This window comes from Nestor notabilis, unplaced genomic scaffold (genome assembly GCF_000696875.1).
Source record: "Nestor notabilis isolate BGI_N333 unplaced genomic scaffold, ASM69687v1 scaffold2586, whole genome shotgun sequence".
Classification (NCBI taxonomy): Eukaryota; Metazoa; Chordata; class Aves; order Psittaciformes; family Psittacidae; genus Nestor; species Nestor notabilis.
In genome coordinates, this window is record NW_009934083.1 from 5,907 (window position 1) to 24,315 (window position 18,409).

The 18,409-nt window shown below is 37.9% G+C and overlaps 1 protein-coding gene across 1 annotated transcript in view; it reads right to left on the bottom strand.

Annotated features, from left to right (window-relative positions):
- The window catches only part of GHR (growth hormone receptor), a 68,048-nt gene that overhangs the window by 2,501 nt on the left and 47,138 nt on the right, over nucleotides 1-18,409 (bottom strand). The window contains exons 2-6 of the mRNA XM_010017143.1: nucleotides 12,658-12,787; nucleotides 10,031-10,191; nucleotides 8,814-8,992; nucleotides 4,156-4,327; nucleotides 2,002-2,092 (exon numbers count right to left, since the gene is read on the bottom strand). Of these exons, the coding sequence (XP_010015445.1) occupies nucleotides 2,002-2,092; nucleotides 4,156-4,327; nucleotides 8,814-8,992; nucleotides 10,031-10,191; nucleotides 12,658-12,787 (733 nt within the window). The remainder of the gene's footprint in view (nucleotides 1-2,001; nucleotides 2,093-4,155; nucleotides 4,328-8,813; nucleotides 8,993-10,030; nucleotides 10,192-12,657; nucleotides 12,788-18,409) is intronic.

The window sequence follows — 18,409 nt, forward strand, 5'->3', positions numbered from 1 at the left end:
AAGGATGATTTTCCATTAATAATAATCCAACACTAGCAGGTCATGACTATCTCCTTCATTGTACCTCTCTGCTTCTTTTGCAAACTGTATTTCCTAAAAGGAAAATTCAACATTCTCTTTATGCTGGGTTACTTGCCTATATTAGAAAGTAAGCTGTGGGAATGGTAGATCCAAGTCCAAGTATTAGTTTTGCTGCATTGTTAGTCACCTTGGCAAGGTCCAGAAAGGATGAGAGAAGTCTTAAAAGAGTGCTAGAGAGAAATCTGGACACGTTCTGCATAACTATGGCAGGTCCAAATTCCCCAGCTGTTTTTGTTTTGGCAGACCCTAGAATTTCTGCCCAGCGAGCCTCAATGAGAGCCAGAAATCCAGTAATTTTCCACCTAATTCCTGGAGGCACTGTGCTAGCTGTGCAGTGGCTGGGTTCTTGGGGTACCAGTTTAAGACCTGTACTTACAGTTAAATCCACAAATGAGCTATTCTGACAGGATTGGCCACTGCTTCTAACGAAACAGACAAAGGATTTTACCACTCGCTGCCTGGAGAAATCATTCAGGAGGGAGAACTACGCTCTGCTCCTTTCTTAGCTTTGCAGAATTCAAGCCTGCATCTCAATTCGAAAAGCGTATGACCCCATGGCATCTGTTCTACAGAGCCTGTTTCAGATCTTGTGAGATCAGAATCGAGGAAAATATGAATTACTATCTTTTGAGATACAGGAGGAAATTGAACCCGAATATTTTGCACGATGGGAAACCCACGCAGCCTGCTCATCTGCAGAAGACATTACCACTCCCACCGCCATGTGCACCAGTTTGAAGAATAGAGTGCAGGCCCACAGGTCCAGAAAAACTTTTGAGATGAAGGGTCCTTAGTGGAGGAAAGCCTTCTGAAGCAGACATGATTAGCATGGAATAGATTAATAAACTCTGATCAGACAAGTGCTTCATGAACTCTGTGACGAAGCCAATCCTTGCTCAGTGTGCTGACCTTAGTGAGCTCCTGGTACCACATGCGGGTTGTTCTTATTCCATTCTGACACATCAAGCTTTTGTCATGCATTGTATCGGAGGCCTTGCTCCTAACTCTGGGACTGGGACGCCTTTGCAGGGAGTGGCTTCCTGAAATGAAGCTCTGCTGAAGCATAGTGCTGCTTGCCTGAATTGTTTTTTTTAGAGCTGCTCCAATTGTACAATATTGTTTTCTCTTCAACGACTTGTTCTTATGCTGGTATGTGCAGACCACCTTAGTGTTCATTTCTGAAGTGTATGTACAAGACCACTGACAACATTCATGTATGCACTGGGACTTGACCATGGTGTTGCTCCATAGACTAGAACAGTCCTGGGATGACATCCAAGCTGAATTATTCTGACAAAACCTATCCCTGAACACACATATTAGGGTATGAATTCACTTTGAGACCATTTTGTCATTTTATGTATGTGACATTGTTTCATTTTTAGAAATGATACAATTGAGTAATTTTTATAAATAACACGATCCTGTGCTTTCTTTTATGTCTTTTATTTTGTAGAAGCTGCAGGCTATTCACAGAGATCAAATATTTCCCTATGCCTCAAGCTCTTCCCCTATGCTCAGTGAAGAAATAGAGATTAGTGGAATAGTCTAGGAACAAAAAGCAATATATAGACATATGTTTGTGTGAAACTTTTGAACAGTATGTGGGTAAAAATAGCATTTACAAACTTGAAGGGTCTAAAAAAACAATCCCCTTCAAAGCCTAAGTAAATTAACAACATCAATGCTGTAGAATAAAATGTTCTGTAATCCAAAAAGGAGACGTCAATGTAATCAAATTCCCACCCCCACCCCCACCCCCCGGAAGGCACAGAATGTATATATACCAGCATCCATGTAGTTTAGGAGAATGGACTACAGTGCTCAAAATAGCTTCTAGTCCCCCATATTTGAAACAACTGAAGCTCCCTATTTTTTAAGCTACAAGTACATAAACTCTGACAAATAAAACCTCTCTACCTTGGTTGTTTAGACAGCAGGATCAAGATCGCTGTTACGGCCAGCCCACATGTTCCAAAGATAACAACTAAGAACCATGGAAACTCAATTTCTGAAACAACAGAACAAAATCATGTTAGCAGGAACTGCATCTCTGTTGCACCTTTAATTTCAACCTCCTCTTCCAGCACTTGAGGATTCCAGAGTGGTAAAAAATGATAGGAGAATTTTTGGTTACTTAAATGTGAAAATTCTGGTTTAAGCAGAAATAAAAATACCCTTTTGATCTCAACAGTATCCATACTGCATTTGAGAGTCCACTCAAACTCCTTGCAAAACCAGAATGAGTTTTTAGAATATAAACGAGATCTTAGTGCAGACAATATGTGTAGCAAAACGAACCATGAAGAACTTTCTGCCTGCTTGGAACATGCAGTCCTGTAATCCTGTTGGCATACATGTTGCAGACCATGTTAATGCTTGTTTGCCCAAGCCGAGAGAACATTATTAATAGCATACTAAATCATAGGCAAACTATTATTTTCTCACAGAAACTAAAATATCTAAAATATGGTTATGTCAAAAAGCATACTTCTCCTCCTTACAAAGGCTGAACATGAATTATGTTATGAACTACCAACTAAAAAAATACAGATTTCTCCTTTTTATTTACCTTGCAGGTGGTTACAAAGAATATAAGTCATTGAGAAACCCAATTTGGTAGGTATGAAGAACAATGCTGACAAATTAAGTATTTTATCTTTTAAATACTGGCAATTCCAAGATGCTTAAGCTGACACTGTAGAATACAATGTACAGAGAAATTTATTCTGCTGTAGTCTTAGATTCTTCTTATTTGCTTCCAATTTTAAATTTTCCATTAGAATGTCACTCATTTTTTGGGCCAAAGAATACTGGACAGAATGCTTTAGAATTGTATATGTAAACATTTATACATGTAATTTTTTTGGAAAAAACTTAAATAAAATGTAGGTACTAGTTTTACATCTGTGCTCCCACCTTAGATTTTGACTGGACATATTTTCAGGCATGAGTAAAATCCTATCTGTACATGTTTGTGTTAGACAGGTCCCTATTTTAATGTAGAACCACTAACACCTTGCCATGTGAGACCTGTGAATGTCCAGCTGCTTCAGAAAGTTAGAATATTTCATTTAACTACTCTAAATTTTTATTACACAGAAAATTTGAACTTTAATTCTGTGTCCCTACAGGTGCTATACAAACCAACCAAGAAGAAATTCTAAATCAAATTAGACCACTGCTGCTGTGTGAGATATATGGATATGGATCAACGTGCAGAATCTGGGTTGTAGAAACTGCAGAAAACTGTGCTTGTTACGATGGTCTTAGATTTTCATAGTATTTTAATCTTGTTCATATGAAAACCTTGACAACTTAATGCAGCTGGGGTTAATAAGATAATGCCTCATGTCCAGCACATTAGCTGTTCATATAAATTAGGTATGATAACTAATAATATGAAGAGTTAAAAAGGAGGAATCTAAAGAGATCTTTAAAGGTAAGACTTACGGGTGGTTTTATTTAACACTTTCACTAATACCCTGGAAAATGAAATGAAGCAGCGTGTGAAAATAATTTGCTGAAGAGCTCATATTTTAAAGAGTTAGTTTAGTAACTCAGACCTGGTAATGCTTTAGGAAAAGGCACTGTCTCACTCTTTTAATAGAAAAAAATATGGTGCTTTATGGCTGTTTCTTCTTCTGCCTTTAAGAGCACTTTAAAAACAAGACAGAAAAAAGAATCAGAAAAACACTCCCTGTCTTTGATAGTATTCTGATAACAAACTTAGTCAGCAGTATAACACTTGAATAGAAGTGACTGTTCCCTTCACTACCAGACTACTTATTTTAGGTGAAGTATGAGATTTAACTGCATTTTAGGCTCTGTAAGATATGTAACAGCAGTTATTATTTCTGATTCTTAAGCCATCTTTATTTTTGCTCTCTGATGAGCTGACTTGACTTCTGAACTTGTACATTCTCTACCTCACCAAATGATTTTCATGTAATAGGCTGAATTATCAACCTATTCAAGCATACAACATCAACAGTAAGAAGAAAACCAACACCACCAGAAAGACAAAAAGACAGCATAGTTATAAGAACAGCTTGCTGCACCTTACTTACTTACCTTCAGCACAATGAACAAGTTCAAGGCCTGCTTGAGAAAAAGATACAAAAAGGATTTCACTGAACTCCCCAAATTTTTCGGAGGTACGTTGTCTTGATCGGACTCGTATCTCATAATCTCTTCCAATCTTTAGAGAGTACAGTGGAACCATTGTTGACAGCCTGGGTTCTAACTGTAAAAACAGAAGGACTGTGATTTATTTGTTTGAATTGTACTGGCAATTTTTCACTGCTTCTTGATTTCATAAATAAACATTTGAAGGTGTTTTTGCTACTTTGAACTATATTACAAGAAAAGTTCAGAGAAAATTCACGCCCTTTACTTTTGACTTAACTAGCCATCAGGCTTCACTGTGACCAAGAGTGGAAAATCCAAGCTCTCTGTAAACATTGAAGAAAGGCAGCAGCCCCCAGTTAGTTACTTGCCATAAGCAGGTGGTGTGAACATCTCCCACTTATCAAGTTGTAAATCCCTCTTACTGTTGTAACACAACATTACTGACTTCACAATGCCAAGATAATTGTTAAAATGACACAGGAGTCTTAAAACTAGTACAATCTCAACTATAGAACTGATTTTAAGAAGAATGATTGAAAGGCCTTCTAATCAGATGTACTGCATCTTACAAATGTATTTATTTGGGGAACACTGCATAGCTCCCAGAAACTTCAACTGTAAATAAAATGTGATAATGGAAACTCCGTGAGAGTTTCTGGCATCAGACTGTCAATTTTAAGACTTCTATAATAAGTAATAACTGCAACATACTTAGATGCTGCCGCATATCAAACTATACAGGAAGTTACATTAGAGGTCTTACTATGGGAAATCTCTCTCTTCTTCCATTACTCCTCTAAGAACACGTATTTTAGCTCCAGCAGCCCAGCAAATGTATGTAAAAATAAGGAAAATGTGCTCAAAATAGAAATGCATGTGGCAGATGTTATATTCTACCTTTACTTCTGAATCAAGGATGATACTACTGAAACTTGTCATGGGCTAAGAATTGAAAGTATTTAATTTTTTGTGCTATGAAGCCACAAAGAAATAGTACACTAAAGTTTTACAGGTAGTTTTTTATGTTTTCTTTGTTTGTTTCTTTTTTATTTTCCTGACACAATTGGTGGAGGTTCTTAAGGATGCTGGACCATACAACATATACAACCAGATAATGGTAGCACTTTGAAAAAGCAGTGTGCAAGATAAGTTACAGCCCTGAAAAATATAAGGTAAAATTATTGTAGCTGTGTATCTGAAATTGCAAGAATTGCTAAAGAACAGGTAATTGATTAATGGGCAGGATGTCTCTAGACCACCAATGAACTAGCACAACTTTACATAAAGACACCTGGATGGATCAAGTCGTACAGACTGGGGAACATTCCCCATGAACTGAATAGATTAATGGCATTAGCCATATGGATTAAGTCAACTAAAAGCCATCTGAGAGAGACATGCTAGAAGATAACTAATAAAAATGCACAACAGCATACAGCAAACTCATTTAAAGTATGTGAAGGGGAGCTTGGAACCAGACTGCTGGGTTGCTGGACTTCATGCAGGCTCTTCAGTCGGTGTACGTGGCTTGTGACTGCCATACTGAAGAAACGTGTGACGAACCTGCTGTCACGCTGAGCTGTGTGCATCAGACTAGCCCTGCAAGAGGGCGTTAAGGCAGACTGCAGAACAACTGTTTGTCACTAGTCAGCTGGAGCCCTTGGGATGCTGACAGTGCCCACTGGGGTGGGAGCATGAGAGGCACAGGCTGGCCCAGGCACGACATGCAACGCAGCAGCCAAGGCAATGGCTTCCACCAGCTTTGACAGAAAAATGGGGAAAACTGGGAGATGGGTAGTACCATAGAAAGGTTCAGAGGTACCCTGGGTAGGCATAGCACAGGCTTGGCAACCCATATAACGTGTGTTAGGCTGTATATCCAGTGCAATGCAGGCAGATGAGCTTTGCATTCCTCAAACTAGACAAGCCCTGTATCTCAGCCACACTGCTGTATGGACACACAGTGGTGCTCACGTCTGAAATTAGTACTCCATGCTTCCTTGACCTAAGCGTGCTTCCTTGCAGGACCTTTTCCAGCAAAAACTCCACAAGATAACAAGAGCCAGCAGAGTCTTCCCTGGTCCAGCCCTGTTCACTGAGGACTGAGCTGTGATCATCAATTTCATAACACAGTAGGTGGATCTGGGCCTGTTTCTGTTTTATTATTTATTTTTTAATTGTTATTTTATTTTATTTTTTTTTAGTAATTAAAAAGATCAGGCTGGTCTAAAATATGATAAGTAAATAAAGAAAAATTAGAATTTCAAGATTCCCTTTTGCACCTTTGTTTATAGGCACTTTGTAGACAGACACTTCACTATGAAGTCATCATTCTTCACTATGGCTCAGATGACGTGTGTTTGAAAAAAACCCAGCAGCCTCATTGTATAGGTGTAGGGTCTGAATAGGTATTGCTAGTCATTACTAGTGAACTTGGAGAGACGTAAGAAGTGACAGAATTTTAGCCTACTGAATGTACTGGGCAACACTTCAAGATAAGAGGGTAGAATTTTGAAAAGCTACCACCAGGCAAGGGGCTAATACAAATGATGAAATTTTTTCAGTCTCTGAGCCAGATTGCATTTGGCTCTGTCTCACAAACAGCTGCTGTATGAGGGTAGGGATTTTACTGGTTTTATGCAGTTTCTATAAAAATAATTCTGATCTTCTTATCACTATAACTTACTGTTATAATACTTTACTTTCAATTCATAAGTTATTTTCAGTCAGTAAATGGATTGAAAGAAATGAATGCTACAAATGAAAAATCAAACAGGTTCATTCCAAAACATCTAAAAGAATTGCAATGAATGCTCAGCAATGATGTGGCTTAGTACAATTTTAAGTACTATATATGTTTTTTTTTAATCAGTTATATGTGCAAAGCATTATGGTATATTTAAGCAGTCAAACATTATAATTTCTGTAAAAATCTCTCTTTGCTGTTCCACACTCATTACAGAAGATATTTGTAGCAAAAAACGCAAAGTTAACTCAGTTTTGCTATTGTCTTACGCCAGGCCAAGTTTTTGTTCAGAAATTTCTTTTGTGCTCTGCTAGTGTCTAAGGGAATTATGCCATGTTTATGCTTTTAAGCTGAAAGGCACAATAACATACAATACATACAGCTGCAGTACAACATAATCTATAGTACTATTCTTCTTGAGGCAAGTATAGTATTCATCAATTCGTTATCTGTTTTCTAAAAGAAAAACACTGAACTTCAAACCTTTGCTCTCCTGAGAAGAGCTATTCTCAAGGCATGCTGGAATTATTGGTGGTACTGGAGCAAGAACAAAGCTTTATTAGATTATTTATACAACTGATACCTAAAGCCTTATAAAAAAGAAAAAAATGTACATTTTTTAAGAGGTGTCCATATTGCCACCTGCTCTTGTAAATCCCATAAATACTCTGCAGATTTTCAAGTTCTTAAGGAGTATTGATTTACTTCCTAAACTTAACCCATTTTATAGGGTTTAAAATACAGAAGCTATAAAGTAAGTGTAGCTTAAACCAGTATATAGAGAAATTCAGACAAGTATTAGGAAAAAGTTACAGACATTATAGTCCATTTGGCTGTAGGCTTCCTAATAAGGAATAGGATACAGAGAAAATGCTAACATTGAGAAGCATCAGAGATAAGGAGAGGTCCAAGGTCTTTCAGAGACGAATGGAAGCAAACCAGTTTGATTTATGTTTCAACTGGTAAATTTGCCTTCTGTAGACTATGACATATTCATAACAGTTATTATCTGCCTTCCTTCTGTCAGTTAACTCAGCTCATATTGATAAAAGGCAAAGGAAGGGATCTGCTCTGAATGTTCTTACTGCATTGAACTGGTATTCAGGAAGAATTATCCATGTGCAGATATGCCATGACACTCTGGCACCTGGCCTGTGCATTCAGGTAAGATGGGTGCAATTTCTTCCCCATGTAGAAAAACTGACTATGTAAAAAGCTAAGAGATTTTCAAAAAGAAAACTGAAAAGGTTTGGGGTGTATATGTTTTACATTTTCATGGACTATCCACATAGTCAGGAATTTCCCATTGCTATCTGGTATGAAATATGTATGTCTTATCCATGTTGCATTATTTTTATTTGTTTATTGTATCAGATTTTAAGTGATAACTCAAGGTTGGTTTTTTTTTTTAATAATTTACTGAAATGGTAATTATAAATACTAGAACTTTACAGGTACCCTAAAGAATCTGGACAGACATGGTGACATTTTCCAAGCAAAATATTCCTGTTCCAGCTACTAAAATTACCAAGCAGTGTTTCAAACAGCTGAGATTTAGAAAAACAATTTATTGAAAACCTTGTAGATATCTGACTATTGCTACTATACTTTCTAATCCAACACAGGGATTTTGGGGTTTGTTGTTATTATCCTGTATGCCAACTATCTTGACACATGAAGTTATAATTTTTGCTAGAAAACTTCAGAGGAACATGAGTCTGTTGTTTAAGACTTAAGGTTATCATCTAATTAGCAATTACAATGCTTTTGACTTTTCATAGTAGTACAAAAGTGTTAGGGACAGAACAAGCCTGCACTGTACTATGACTATTGTAAATAAATATTTGCTTCATACCTCCTTCCATTTTGTCTCATTAACTTCTTTGTACTGCAATTCATACTCCAGAGTAATCCATCCTTTCTGAACATCTGCAGTTGGTGGTGGATCCCATCTTACCTGGATATCCCCATGGATCCCAGTCTGACTAGTATTTAGCAGAGTCCAGTTAAGGTGGACAGGGGGATCAGGTAGTACTGTTTAAACAGAGTATTTGGAATAAAACAGCCAGTTTTCAATGTGAAATTATCATTCTTACTACAAACTGTTAAATGATTCCAAGACTAAAAGAGCATATTAAGCACATATTTGCTGATTAAAATCTAAAGCTATGAGTCAACGACAAAGTCACTACAGGTTTGATAACAAGAAGGCACCCTGCCATTGATGGTAGAGTTGCTCTGCGTAAATGTCACCTGAGTGACTTACAAAGAAGACTAAAAATGTATACCTGTTAGACTACATTTCCTAATAGCAGCTTAGAAAACACTGAAACATAAACAATTCACCATTAAAATTTAAATTTGGGGTTCTCACTAGAAATAAAAACAGTAATTGGAGTAACACAGTAAGATAAATTAGGTATTTAATAACTAACATAGGTGTGCATTGAAAAACTATTGCATCTGAAAAATTAACCTAAATTTGCTCAACTGAAGAAAAGAGAGCAGTGGGTATTCTAGTCATGTGCAGAATAAATTAATTGCCTATGCATACACCACTGCTCTGAAAAAGCACTAACATCTGTAAAGCGCCAGTGAGTTACAATTCATATTGCAACAAATATAAATTCTAGCTTAGAAATGCTAAACATCCTGATTCTGTAGATTAGGACTGATTCAGGAACAAAAAGCTGTTTAGTTCCAGAATTTTGCAGAATCAAGATTTTAATGCTACCCTTGCTCAAAACTGAAGAAGGGCATGTAGCAGCCTTTAGACAGGGCTCTGAGTGACGACAAAGGCAAGCTCATATGCACACATTTGAGAGATCACTGGTATTCAGAAAGAGAAACCATGCATTTGCTTTTATCCTTCTAGCTTTCTTCTGATTCGGGCAGTATTTTCTGGTGTGGATCACCTTACATTTGTCACAAACCCAAATCCCTTCCTATATATATTTTTTAGAAACTAACCTTTCTGCGATGGGAAATTTAAATGAAGTAATACAAAAGCTTATAGCATCACACCTATTGCAATTTAAAAATATAGAGGTAAAATGCATAATGGAATAATACCTATTTCATCAACGCTGAAACATTTTTCATCAAATACTTCATCTTTATTGGCAAGCTTAACGCAATATGGTATCCAAATAGAGGTGTAGGATGTGTTGAAATAACAGCTATTTTCTCCTGCAGTGATATAATCAGGGCATTCTTTCCAGTCTTCATCATTCCTAGAATGACAACAAAAATGTAATATACGTGAGAGCAGGATTTATAGATCTTACAAAATACAAATTATAGATGTCACAAGACACATTGTTGATAACTCGTAACTTCCATGGAAGTTAGAAAAACACATCAATATTGATTATGATTTACAATGAAACCAAACCACTATGCAAGCAACCTGCATAAATGTGTTTAGGTTCTCATGTGCTGTAAGTGGAATTCCTCTGCTTTGGATGCTGCTTCCAAAAGAACAGTCCCAAAGGTATCTTGCTATGCTGGCAGGTGCTAATGACTACCTGCAAGCACAAACTTAGGTGAATTTAATATGCATTTAAACAACTGTTGTTCAGGCAAAGATAAACTGCACTAAGATGCTCATCTACACAATGAGGTCTCAAAGAGTGGAAGCCAGTCCTTACCGTGGCTCAGTACTGCACCACCTGCACAGCAAGGACAGGGTAGTGTGTTGCCCTGGGAAACTGAATTGGGATGCGGGCACTGGAGCTTTGATCCCTCACATGGGAAAGTGCCTGAGGGTGGATGCTGCAGGAGACCTGGCACAAACCAAGCCAGGCCTGCAGGATGTGAATGAGGAGAAGAGAAATACAGCACTGTGAGTGAGGAAGGGCTAAATTCCTTTGGTTACAAAACTTCTAAAATATAGGTTTGGAACTACTAAAAATAAACACCTTATGTTTTTTCCATCCGATTTGGTTTAAAAAGTTATAAATGTTCTTTGTAAATAAAATAATTGCAGCAAGAAATACCACATTAATTTAATCTCTTAAAAAAGGCAGACACCAAAGGTATGAACAGTGGCATGAACTCTCAGACTGAGAAATAGTGCTACTTGCATAGGGTCATTTTAATGCAGCCAAGCTGAAACTACTCAGCAGGTTCAAAACCAAAGATGTCTTCAGATAGAGCAAAATGGGAATGACCAAATTGTCAGAAATAGTCTACAGGAAAAGTGTCAGATATTTATTCAGTATTTCTAAAGTCACTTTGGAAAAACAAATCTTGTAGCGAACATATCTCCTGTTGCTGTTCTTTACCTTGATAATATTTCTCAGTGCAAACATCAACTGAACAGGAATCTTTCAAAAATTACAGTCTTGGTTTGTTAAAATATACTGTAAATGCCTTTTCTTATCAAGAGCCATTGAATCTGTACAGAAGGAGGATTAAACTAAATCAGTTATGCCAAGTGCACCCTTCAGTGCTGGAGTGGGTGCTTAAGGAGTGAAAAGGCAGATGCTACGTAAACTGAGTAAGAAGCATTTCTGCCAATAAGCACCGATCCTGCACTTAGCTGATGAACCAGACACTTTTTGAAAGGAAATGCTCTGCAGAGTCAGGACTTGGTAAGGGTGTAAGTGGTTAAATAGTATGGCTTGTGTTGAGTAGGAGGCTGGGTTAGTTGACAGAGTTCAGTCCTGAGCCTTAAATGTTGCTTGCACATCGAAATGTAAGTATTTTTAACGTGGATGCTCAGTTTGCAGCTTTCATTGCAGTATCCTAATTTCTAGGACAAAGATGAAATACGGGATCTGCTCAGTGTATGTGATACTGCTTTATCATGGAGTTTAGTTAATTTTTAAAGACTGAACCCACATAGTACATGCACTGACGACCGTCAGCTAAACATTACATTTATATAGTGGTTCTAACTTGGATCCCAATTATCTCTGAGAGGTCCTAGAAAAGTAAGAAGGCCAGCCTTGCCATTAGGGTTTAGTTTGCCATGCAAACATATAATCACTAGTAGAAAGTGTCCATAGATAAAAAAGGCTGAAATTCTGCCCATTAGAGGGAAAAAACCCTCACATTCCTGTGAACAAAAGGCCTATTTTCCTTAATAGCCATTATTGGTAATGTTAATGTCCTCTTTCAGTCTAAGCATTGTAACAACCTGAAAATTGCAAAAACTTAAGTAGAATGTGAATCAGACTTGAACAAAGCTCACTGAAAGACAATCCCCAGTCTCAAAGCAGCCTTTCACCTGGACCTACACACTCAGACTTCAATCTAGCAACGGATCAATGGGAGCTTTATAAAACTTTAATAAAAATTTGGAATGGGCTTGTATCCAAACTCCACATCTATGCACAGATACAACAAATTTCACAGTTCTACATTAGGCTGGTAAGCAATAAACTGAAGTTCCCTACTAAAATCTCATTTCCCAAGCTATAGAGTGTTCAGTTTTGGATTCTGCAACCTGGACCTAAGTGTAGTAAGATCATGTTCTTAATTATCTTCCACGTAATGCTTGTTGCCACAAATAATTTAATAGTTAATGACAAATTTTGTCACTCAAAAATATGCACTTAAAACACAATTTAATGCCTTTAAAAAAGTATGGTTCATATCACTGCAAGAAATTAACAGCAATGAGCTAACAGGCACAGCAAAATATATGAGTTCTCTCTCTTTTCCTCTTTCTTTTGTTCTTTCCTTATCATTACCTTTTCATGTACAATAGCTGTATTGTTCCTGGAGCGGTGAGGTTATAAAAGCTTCCGTCAGTCCAATAACATGAAAATGTCTCCAGTTCAGGTGATCTGCACTTGCTGATTTGTGGCCACTGCAAAAGGTCTGTCAGGGAAAATGGCAGGGGACAGAAGTAGAGACATTAAACAAATCCATAAGCTGTTAAAATTAAACTCAGCATTTTTAATGAATAACATAATATCATTTTTTCCAAATTTCATATGTACAATGAGGCAGGACTTAAATTCTTCTTATGTTCATATATGCAGATGACAGTACCTGTAGGAAGCCATATTTGAGGGATGGGCCAAGCTTTTTGTTGTGCAGTGTAGAAGTGTTAGTGTCACAGCCTGACACACAGCATGGGGATCTGCCAACCCCATAGCTGTAGTTGAATAGAATAGCATAGACTACTTCAAGTGGAAGGAGCCTACAACAATCATCTAGTCCAACTGCCTGACCATTTTAGGTTAAAGCCTGTTGTTAAGGGCATTGTCCAAATGCCTCTTAAACACTGACAGGCTTGGGGCATCAACCACCTTTTTAGGAAACCTGTTCTGGATTTTGACCACACTCTTGGTAAAAAAAGAAATGCTTCCTGATGTCCTGTCTGAACGTCCCCTGGTGGAGCTGTGAGCCATTCCCATGCGTCCTGTCACTGGATACCAGGGAGCAGAGCTCAGCACCTCCCTCTCCAGTTCCCCTCCTCCGAAAGCTGTAGAAGATTAATGAGGTCACCCGTCAGCCTCCTTCTCTCCAAACTAGACAAGCCCAGAGCCCTCAGCCGTTCCTCACAGGACATTCTTTCCAGCCCTGTCACCAGCTCTGTTGCCTCTGGACACAGTCAGTGACCTCCACATCCTTCTTAAATGGTGGAGCTCAACACTGCCCACAGTGCTCCAGGTGAGGCTGCACCAGCGCTGAACACAGCAGCAGAATCACCTCTGTTGACAGCCTGGTGATACTGTGTCTCATTAGTTCAGTACAGATACACCTGAATTAGCCCTGCACTTGATTTAACTCAAGTGTGGTACTGCAGAGTTTGGTATTAGACTAACCACAGTTTAGTATTTACACAGCTGAGCAGTTTTGCAATGTGTCTACTCATTAGAGTAGCTACCTTGAACTGAGTTCAGGTTTGTGTATATGACATTGTGTAGATACAACCTTGCTCTGAGAGAGATAAGGGCAGCTCTAAGCATGTGCCTATTCTGCCACATGTCACTTCTATATTTGTCAGTTCTGTTTGTCAAAACTGCAATGATGTAGGGCCATGAAGTGACTGATACTATTTGGCTTGGAAAGCTCTCCAGAAGGAGATCACATGTGCACCGAAGTGTCAACCCTGTCATGGTTTAAGCCATTCTATGGTTCTGTGACAATATTTGGTACAAAATATTTACACTCAGAGTTGGAAAAAGCATTAAGGTGCAGACATCCACATGCACCCGAGGTTTCCTCCTACGCATAAGGATTTCGTAGCCTTCCCGCATGTCTACTCCTTTATTTACAGCTCAGAGAGACATAGCCACTCCACACCAGAGCAATTTGCATTTCTTGAGCTAAGTGGTTCAAATTGTGTCCAAAAATACATGAATACATGAATTTCTGTTTTGCTCATCTCGTATCATTGCCTCATTTCACACTTTGGACATTGCACAAGGCCTGAACATATGCATGTTAATAAGAGAATTCATGAGTTGGGTGGCTTATACCCCGCCTCCACCCCCAAAGCCTTAAGAATTCTTCTTGCCAACCTAAAAGAACTGATATTTGATTGGAAAGATTTAAACAGTAATTTTTTTTCTCTTTCTTAGCCAGCATGTTCCACTTCACTGAGCTTTAAATGAATTTTTGAATTGAAGCAGATTTTGAAATGAAGTGTTGCAACAAACGGAAAATACTACAGTTCTTTTTCAGAAATTGTTAAAACAATTTTTACTATTATGCCTGATTTTGTTCGGTACAGTGTTCAATATTTAAGAGCTTTGGCCTAAATCCCAAAATGTTTTTGACTGTCCTTGATTTGAGCTTTTACACATTTTTACATCATTTATTAAACAATTTTCATACGGTAGATATCTTTGTTAAAACCAGGACGTGATCATGAAATTACAAACTGTCATAACATAAGTCCAAAGTAAAACAGACTAAAAGATTCAAGAACAGTATTATAACTTTTAAAATATGCTCAGCTTACAAACTTAAAAATTCTTTTCTATTTAACTGAAGACAAAATCATCGTTTAAAAACAAAACAAAGAAAAATAAACTAAATTTTGTGCCTTTACTTTGAAGACGTAAGTAAAATTGCCTCAACTGCATAATACCTATAATCAACAAGATGAGTTTCTCCCTTCTTCTACAAATAGATAGTGCGCAAGGAAGTACATGTTACAGCCTTTCCTGTGTCTCTCCTCAGCTACATGCATCAAGGGCAAATATAGCTATTTTTACTGAAACAGGTTAAGTATTTGAGGAAATGATATACTGGAAAAGATTCCTAAATTAGCATATTTTTGTTGATGCCTGCACCATATTTATAGCTAGAACATAAAATATCTAAAGCCAATGCAGACCATGTCCTCATCTTCAGTGATCAAGAAAGTTACACTGTCACTTCTTTATATGATGAAATGAACTGAATAGAATAAAACTTCTCTTACATTTTGAGAGGCTCGTCAGCATCCTAGACATAAGATCTACAATGTCTTAATAATGAATCCTGTTGAATTCATCAGCTTTATGCTCAAGTTAAATTAAGGACTGCAAGATGCACAAACTCTTCTATGAAAATGAATAATAATACAGCCAGAAGTGGCACCAGTTACAACGGAGAGGATCAGCAACACACACAGAATACAGACCAAGACTTGTTCTCTCACACTTTAAATTCAGAGGAATGTATCCCTGAGGTCCCACTCTCTTTTCCACTTCCTTTTGACAGGACTTTTCTTTGCCTCACAGGTGTTCCTCCAACATGCGCAAGAATTTTTGAGCAGGAAGCAGTTTGCTTGGGATTCAAATACTCTTGGACTACTAGTTTTTATACATATCCATATATATTTACGACCAGTTGCATTTGTAAGAAGAATTATCTTCTGATAGCTTGTTTCTAATATTCGTGTCAAGTTTCTAGCCTCTAAAACCTCAGACTTCTGTGACTGACTGGAGAAAACTTTGTCATATTAACTTACATAATGCTTGGCACTTTTGGGATAGATCTCCTGAATTCCTTGTTCCTTGTGCAAGTAAATTACCAACATTGTACAGGACTCTGTGTGAGCTCCATCTCCTGAGCAAATTGTGCCAGGATGTGACAAATGAACACAATAGCACACAGCTGAATGCATTTAAGCATAAAGGCAGCATGGTACGGAAAGTAAAGGCTGTCAAACTGAGGTTCTAAATAGGCTAGAAAAGCAAAACAAAACATGCATACACAATTGCTCTTTTCCTACCTGATCCAATAAGTTCCGGTCAAATTGTCACGAATAAGACCACTCATTTTAATCAAGGTAACAGCTTTGCAGAATATGCAGATTCAGTAGTAGAAAACATGGGAAAACCTGGTAAATCTGTGGTTCCCACTGTGACTACTAAGAAGGACTGGTATTGTTGTGGTTTAACCCCAGCCGGCAAATAAGCACCATGCAGATGCACACTCACTCCCCCCCGACTGTGGTGAGATGGGGAGGAAAATTGGAAAAAGGTAAAAGCCGTGGGTAGAGAAAAGAATAGCTTAGTAATGAAATAAATTAAGACTTAATAATAACAATAATAATGGAAAAGAGAGAGAGGAATAAACCCTAAGAAAAACAGGTGACTCACAATACAATTGCTCACCACCCACTGAACGATGTCCAGCTTGTCCCCAAGCAGTCATCAGTGACTCCTGGTCAACTCCCCCTCAGATTATATACTCGGCATGATGTGCTGTGCTACCCCTTTGGCTAGTTTGGGTCAGCTGTCCTGGCTGTGCTCTCTCCTGGCTTCTCATGACCCTCCTCACTGGCAGAGCATGAGACTGAAAAGTCCTTGATCAGGGTAACATTGCTGTGTTATCAACATTATTCTCATAATAAATGCAAAACACAGCACTGCACTGTACCAGCTACTAGGAAGAAAATTAACTACCTCAGCTGCCACCAGGACAGGTAGAAAGATTCCTATTCCTGTCCCTGGGTTTGGCTGAAAGTAAATGTTCAGCTGCCACAACCATGCTATGAAAGAGTAAAATCTCTTCACATTCTGCTCTCATTATGTTATGACCACAGATTAGCCATGGTCTAAACTCGGGCTCAGCCAGAAGAAACTTTGCCAAAACAGTAGCTGAGACAATAGCGCGGTTTATGGAAAGAACCAGTGATGCCGATGTGCCATCTCTCCTACTTGCATTTGTTTGTGGGTCACCAGCCTGCAGTTTTCTATTTAGTATAGTTTCAATGCTATATATTCTTTACTGCTTTCTAAAAAAGAATACAGTACTTTAACTGTAGCTTACTGGAAGTCATATAGAGATGGACTTTAAAAGAAAAAAATCCCTATAATCCAGAGGAGTCAGAAGGCTAATTACTTTTTAGAGATTAAGTGCCCTTAGTTTTTTTTCTTAAAAGACCCTCTAGTAAAATTTAATTTCAGAGGGAGCTAGCCTGAAGTGTGGAAGAGTAAGGAACTGAAGTTTATAACCAGAGTCTAACAAAATAGGTTATCATTACCTTGGGGAAAGTCCTACTGTCACCAGGGCTTTAGTACTTCTGCGGGAGTATTTATTTCATGGTGGAGCAGTATACAGGTTGTACAGAAATGTCTCTTATTACTGTGGCACTTAGCCAAAATAATAATGAGTATATGAGTGATCAAAAAAATGAAAAAAAAAAATAAAAAATCACGCTAACAGGAAATGAAAAAGGAGGATTTTTTTTTTTTTGAACAAAAGGAAGTATTTCTGGTCGTGGTAATCATAGAAGGTTTCTATAGAATTATCAGTTATCAGAATGTAGGATACCTATCAAACCTAGTGCAAACTTCAACTTACAGAATAACATGTTCCAACATGTGAATCAATGGCAGAATGACCCTTATGCAACAGTGCACATGCGCTCTCAAAGAATACAAAACTCATCATTGCTAGAGCATAATAAAGAAAGATGGAGATGGAAATGTAAACAGCGGAATTAGCAACATTTAAAATGGGAAACAGTTATGAAGACCTGTGGTGTTATTTACTGTAGCTCATACTTGTACATTGAAAGTGAATGCTCTATCAATTAGGTTCTTCTCCCGAATCCATCAAGCTCAACAAATGTTGGGCAATTTACTTTAATAAGGGTAGGTGGATTTCTCTGGTATCAGGAAATTCTGATTCTTTCAAGCTGTGCAGCAAAATGAACAACATTTGTCAGTGGATGATATTTTGAATAGATACAGTCTAGTACTAATAAATTATTAGACATATACACAGACGGAGTGGGATGCAGTAAGTGGGACAAGAGCCAGGTCAATTCCTCATCACACTGCTTGCTAGTCCAACTCTGCTTTTGCTCTAGGTACAACCTGCCCTCACAGGCAAACAGTAAAGTGCTGGAACAACTCAGGGAGAAGGCATTATTTTTTTTCACATCACAATCTGAGAGCACTCAACAGAAACAAAGCAAAGCTTAGTAACTCTAAGATGCTATGTCGTAGTGCAAAGTGAAGAGAAATGCTGCACAAGGGAATATTTTGC